The 7,028-nt window shown below is 40.9% G+C and overlaps 1 protein-coding gene across 1 annotated transcript; it reads left to right on the forward strand.

Moving 5' to 3' along the window:
• The first annotated feature begins 4,286 nt into the window (after positions 1-4,286).
• Positions 4,287-4,727, forward strand: LOC143546688 (uncharacterized). Its single transcript, XM_077038300.1, has one exon. It carries the CDS (start codon positions 4,287-4,289, stop codon positions 4,725-4,727), a length of 441 nt encoding a protein of 146 aa, XP_076894415.1.
• Positions 4,728-7,028: the final 2,301 nt, after the last annotated feature.

Below are 7,028 nucleotides of genomic sequence, written 5' to 3' on the forward strand. Positions count from 1 at the left end.
CATATGTGCACACTCAAATAAATCAAAGAAATAGATATTTAGTGTGCATAGGTGTAGATTACAAAACATAATTGTTTACACATGTGCACCATCAAAACAATCCAACTCTTAATAGATTTGTTCAGCGTACACATGTGTATTTTCAATTCTCTTTTTATTTCCCTTAATTAGATTTTCTAAGTATTTTCAAAAATACAAACCGTTAGATAAAAAATGAAATAATTCATGGTCAAACCTATTCCTAAGGTTAGTAACGTATATGTAAATTAAATACTAAAAAATAGGATTGGGTTACCAGGAGTATTTTAGAATTACAGATAGGCAAGAAGATCGGTTGGAAGATCGGTTAGGTGCTTACAAACGGTGTGTAAGGTTACCAGGAGTTCGGTATCTCGTACGTGGGGGGGATTGCCTGTGTTATTGATTTTTGGCGATAATAAGGTGGCGAGGGAGTTTGTTGCAAGGAAAGATGACTGAGAAAAAAACCCTAGACGCTGCTCATGTGTGGGATGGTAATGAGCTCCGACCAAGCAAGGTTGCCTGCCTTTGGATCCAAGGGCTTCCTGTCCAGTTAAGATTGAAGGAGGTGTATAATAAAGTTTGGGTTTTGTTTGGAAAAGTAGCTTGGAAGTCGGAGTTCTCTTGGGAGAAAGTTGATAACGCCGAAGGTATTGTATATGTTGTGTCGGAGTCGTTTAAACGTGTGGAAGAGGAGGTAGAGGTCATGTGGAAAGGAAAGAAGTATAACGTTTGGGTGATAGAATATATTAATCCGTGGAATCCGGGTATTGAAGAACATCTTGCTCGATCAAAAAATGATATGTGTGGAGATGAGGGGGTAAAAAACGTGGAAGACGAACTCGAGGAAGGGGAGTTTGTCCAGGAATCACCGGGAAAGATGCCCGTAGGGGATGGTACGGATGTCGGGAAAGGAAGGGTTGCATGGGTGAACAAGGAAATGATGATAGTAGGGTCAATTAGGGTGGCGCATGCGCTTAATCTAGAGTCAACGGGTGTGACAGCTGGGGTTATTGGGCCAGGGAAGTGTGTTATTGTCAAGAAAGCGGGCTAGGAGGATTCGTACCCCTGGCTCTACAAGCCCAGTAGATAAATTGGGGCTGAATGAAATTGGGCCCAATTTTAATACTCATCTCCCTAACAGGAACTTGTTTAATAATGTGAACTTGTTTAATAACAGGAACTTGGTTAGTACACTTTATTTCCAAGTCAGCCAAATATGGGGAAGAGGGGTATTCGATTACGAGTCAGCCGGGGCTGTGGGTAGATCGGGAGGTCTCATGTGTGTCTGGGACTCCTCATTTTTTTGTTAAAACAGGTGTTATTAGACACGCTCGATTCTTGGTAGTTAAAGGAATTATTAAAGCAACGGGAAGGGTGTTAAATGTTATAAATGTTTATGCGCCTAACGATCCGAGCGAGAGAAGGAGATTGTGGTCAGATCTATTACGGTTGCGTTGGTCAATAGATGGGCTATGCATGTTTTTAGGGGATTTTAATGAGGTCCGGGAGATGGTAGAGCATCGAAATTCAGTGTTTGTGGCATCGTATGCGGCTGCATTTAATGAGTTCATTGAAGCTTCTGATCTAAGTGAATACCAGATGGGGGGCGGGGCTTTCACTTACGTTTCGGACAGGGGTGACAAATTCAGTAAAATTGATCGGGTCTTCGTGTGTAAGAATTTCATGGATGTTTGGCCAACTGCCTCGTTAAACGTTTTGCCCAGAGGAAGTTCGGATCATCGGCCTTTGTTTCTTAGTATGATTCCAGTTGACTATGGGCTTATTTCGTTTCGGTTCTATAATTCGTGGTTTGAACTACCAGGATTCATGAATTTTGTGGAAGCACAATGTTCTCGATTTCGGTTTGATGGGTCGGCGGATCTTGGTCTGGCAATTAAATTAAGGTGGCTGAAATTTAAAATTAAAAAGTGGTTGGAGGTTAAAAGGAAAGAATTATATGGTGACTATGATAGAAATAAGAAATTGATCGCGGAGTTGGAGTTGGTTGCGGAACAAAGATCCCTTGATCAACAGGAGGTGGAAGCAAGAGCTAGGTGTATAAACATGGTTGAGGCAGTAGATATTGAAAGACTAAAAGATCTAAAGCAAAAAACTCGGGTTCGATGGGCAACAGATGGGGAGGATAATACCGCGTACTTTCATGGCATTTTAAATGCTAATCTTTCTTTCAATCGTATTCATGGGTTATTAATCAACGAGGAGTGGATTAATAATCCTCTAATTGTGAAAGCTGAAGTTTTTGAGTTTTTTTCCTCGAAATTTGTCGAACCTGTGGACTCACGGCCTCGTATAATCTGCCCAAATATTAATGTTCTGAACAGCGACGAATCGGGGGACCTTATTCGGCCGTTCTCGTTAAATGAGTTAAAAGAGGCGGTGTGGGGCTGTGAAGGGGATCGGTCACCAGGCCCTGATGGTTACACGTTTAAATTTCTAAAGAGGTGTTGGTCATGTTTTGAATCTGATTTTGTGAAAATATTTGATGATTTCTATGCTAATGGGCAATTATCTATTGGTGTTATGTCGGCATTCATTACGCTAATACCTAAAGTCAAAGACCCGGTGTGTCTCGGGGATTATAGGCCAATTAGTTTAGTCGGGTGTATTGACAAAGTAATTTCCAAGGTGTTGGCGAATTGGCTGAGAACGGTAATTGGGAAGCTTGTTTCAGTCGAGAAATCGGCGTTTTTGGCAGGTAGAAATATAGTGGACGGGCCGTTGATTTTGAATGAATTATTATCTTGGTTAAAGAAGAATAATAAGAGAGGCTTGTTGTTTAAAGTCGATATCGAAAAGGCATATGATTCCGTAAGTTGGGGTTTTTTATTGTCTATGTTGGACCAAATGGGTTTCCATGCACGATGGAGGGGTTGGATACTTGCAATTTTAAGGGCTGGGCTCTCATCCGTTCTAGTCAATGGGTCTCCGACGCCGGAATTTATTTGTAATAGGGGTCTTCGGCAAGGTGACCCGCTTTCCCCATTCTTGTTCGTTCTAGCTATGGAAGCGCCTAACGGTATCATGAAAAAGATTACAAGTGTCGGTTTGTATGAGGTTATCGCGTGTGGGGTCGCTGGGCCGGTTTTGACTCATCTCCTCTATGCAGATGATGTTGTGTTTGTTGGTAAATTTGAGAAAGAAAATGCTTTAGTATTGCGCCGAATTCTTCGATGTTTCTACCTAGTCTCGGGCTTAAAGATAAACTAGAACAAGAGTTGGGTTTATGGGGTTAAGGTGGGGGAACATGATAAATTAGAGTTGGCCAATGTGTTGAAATGTCGAGTTGGGGAATTTCCATTTAAGTACCTAGGACTACAAGTTGGGGGGAATATGCATCGTTTGGAGGCATGGGATCCGATTGTGAATTTGTTTCGTAAGCGTTTGTCATTGTGGAAAGCCAAGAGACTGTCAATTGGAGGTAGAGTAACTATCATAAAATCGGTTTTAAATGCCTTACCGACGTATTATTTTTCTTTGTACAAAGCTCCACAAGGGGTGCTAGAGAAGCTAGATCAGATTCGCCGTGTTTTCTTTTGGGGAGGATCGGATAAAGAGATAAAAATTAATTGGGTGGAATGGAATAAAGTGAAGGCACCATTACAGAAAGGGGGGATTGGGGTCGGATCTTTAAATGATGCTAATCTAGCAATGCTAACCAAATGGTGGTGGAGGTTTAAGAAAGAGAAGAACAGTTTGTGGCTGAATTGCATATGGTCTATACACCATTCGGATAGATCATGGTCTAGCATTCCTTTGAAGGTCTCCATGTCGGGGCACTGGAGGAGCATTGTCAATATTTCTCGTGATTTGGAACATGTTGGGATTGAACTCAGAAAATTGAATCGACATGTTGTGAAGGTAGAGGTACGCTATTTTGGATAGATTTTTGGTGTGGTGTAAGTTCGTTTCAGGTTCGGTTCCCGTTAGAAAGAAATAAATGGTGTACGGTATCGGATCGGCTCGTGATGTATTCTGGGGAAGTTTGTGGTACGTGGGGGTGGACAAGATCTCCATCTACATCCGTCGAGATTGACCAGCTCAGAAACATGTTGGTTGCGTGCCAACCTGTTCAGTTACATCATGGAGAAGACAGTTTGGCATGGTGTCTAGATGAAAGCAGTGGATACTATGTTAGAAATGTAAAAAAGAGGTTGGAATATGGGCAGGAACCGGTCAGTGAGTTTGTGTTCACATGGAGTCATTTTGTACCAAGAAAAGTTTAGATTCTCGCTTGGAGAGCAGAAATGGAAAGGGTCACATCGTTAGTTTCGTTGGCTAGGCGGAATGTTGCGGTGGATTCGGTCGTATGCCTGATTTGTGGTATGGAAGAAGAGACGGCGGAACATTTGTTTAACTCTTGCAGGTTCGCACAAGAAATTTGGGGTAAGGTTACTAATTGGTGTCGAGTGCCAGATTTTTTTGCCTTTTCAATCCGGGATCTTTTGGAAGCTTACAAGTATGCATTGTTACCTAAAGATAAGGCAAAGGTATTTCATGCGATATGCCTAACTACCTTGTGGTGTATATGGAGGGCGAGGAATGAGGCGGTGTTTGAAGGGAAGCCGGTTCGGTTGGAAAGCGTATTTGGTGAAATCAAAGGTCTTAGTTTTCTGTGGGTTCAGAATAGGGCTAAGAAGCCAAGCCTCTCATGGAATGATTGGACTAGATTTGATTTTGGGGAGTGACATTGTATTTATGTGAGAATTAGAGTTGGAGGAATCTTTGGTGGTTTGTAATTTTGGTGTGTTGGGTTTAATCCGGGTCTAGTGGCTTGCTAGTTCGGGTTATTCTCTTTTTTATAATATTAAATGTGTTGGTCGTTCAAAAAAAAAATAACGTAACTGATTTTAAGAAAATGAAAATAATTAGGAGACGTGATGTTATTTAAGAGAGGGAGAGAGAATGTGAGAAAAAAGAGGGATTAACTTAAAAATCTCATAACTCCCCCAAAAGCAAGGTCCTTTGTGGAACCAACTCCTCAAAATGAAGCCCCGTACTGAGCAATTGCTCCAGGGCTAACCCCTTTATTAAATAACCCCTCAAGAGCAAACCCTCCGTGTAATATAATTTCTTTAGAAAAATGCCCTTACTAACAATCCTTCTTACCAAAACCCCTTTCAAGACAAGCAAATCATAACAGAGCCTCCTTCCCAGGAGGAAACCTCATTTCAAGACAATTCGTATATAATGATGCTCTTCCCAGAACAATCCCTTCATTACAAACACTCCTCCCATATAATCCCTACTGAAGCCCCTTGCCATATTACAAGAATCCTTTTCAAAGAAGAAGATTTCCTTTCCAAGGGAGGAGGTATTTAAAAATTCCCTCCAGAAAAGAAAGTATCATTTGGGCAAGGGTTCCATGCAAAGGAAAACAACCTCTTCCAGATTTTTCTTCTCAAGAAGAGTAATCACTTTCCAATTAAGGAAGTATTTGAAATTTTTTTCCCTTTGTGGAAGGAGAGCCTTCTACAACAACATCTCATATTGCAAGATTTTCCTCCAATGAAAATTAATCCCCTTCCATTGGATGAGGTATTCGAGAAACCCCTCAGGTGAGGAAAGAGAGCATTCTACAATAACTTTTTGCATTACAAGGATTTTATCTGAAGGAGAATAATCTCCCTCCAAGGGATGGAATGTTTGAAGGGGACGACATATGTGAAAGGTCAATTCCATTCAGAAGGAACCCTCCCCCCTACACCAACATGGAGCTGGGGGGACTAATTTGACATTTTATCATTGTGTCGTGGGTCTTCGTCATTGAAGTTTCTTTTATACGACAAGAAGGACCCCGTTCATCAGTTTCTATGCATGAAGACGTATCTCATAAAGAGATCACCATTTTAGAGAGACTTCCAAGGAAAAATAATTCCCTTCCAATGAGTGAGAGGAAGAGTTCCCTTCTAAAGAGTGAAAAAGTCGCTACGAAAGGAAAAAAGCCTCATGTGGTAACACTTCACATTCCAAAAATTTTCCTTGGAGAAGAAACTTTCATATCCCTGTTATCTTTTATAAGAAGGGAATGGGCCCCTACCAGTAGCCCCTTCCATCATCTTCATATGTAAGACTTCTAACATGTATTAAAACTAATTATGCTTTTTATATTTATTATTAAGAAATATAATTGGTCCATCATACTTATAATTCCCCCAGATGTGATAAAGCCCTCTAAAAGATGCACCATACTTATAATTCCCCCAGATGGGATAAAGCCCTCTAAAAGATGCACCGTACTTATAATTCCCCTAGATGGGATAAAGCCCTCTAAAAGAGGAATCATACTTATAATTACACCAGATGGGATAAAGCCCTCCAAAGGAGGCCCCATTCTTATAATTACCCCAGATGGGATAAAGCCCTCTAAAAGAGGCACCATACTTATAATTCCCCCAGATGGGATAAAGCCCTCTTTAAGAGGCACATCACTTATAATTCCCCGTTAATGGGAAAATGACATCAGTGCTCCTTCACAAGTGTGAAAGGAAGGTCCGGTTGAGGGGCTTGGATCCATATACAAAATTAACCTAATCCATTAGGTTCAATACTTATAATTACCCTCGTGAAAAATAGCCCCATTCATGAGCCTCAATAATCATAATTCCCTAGGGGAAAATAGCCCCTTCTAAGACTCTTAGAACTTATATTACCCCCAAGTGGGATATGGCCCCTTGTTTTAGGCTCACAACTTATATATTTCCCATTAAATGGAACACCATACATATACGCCCCCCAAAGGGGGAAAGCCAATCGAATCTTCTTCACAACGAGTAAAAGGAAAGCCCGACTACAAATTGGTAGCTAACCTACTACATCCACCTTATAGGTTGGAAACCTTATAATCCATCCGCATACAAATTGAAAACATCATGATACATCCGCGAGCAAGAAGAGAAATATATAGAAATAATTCTAATCATCATGATTATTGTCGGTGGTTTGATACATTTTCATCATATATTATCACATTGGAAATTGTTTGTGTC

This window comes from Bidens hawaiensis, unplaced genomic scaffold, assembly GCF_021521415.1.
Source record: "Bidens hawaiensis isolate Kalapana, Puna unplaced genomic scaffold, B.hawaiensis_p1.1 tig00014412_1, whole genome shotgun sequence".
Taxonomy (NCBI): Eukaryota; Viridiplantae; Streptophyta; class Magnoliopsida; order Asterales; family Asteraceae; genus Bidens; species Bidens hawaiensis.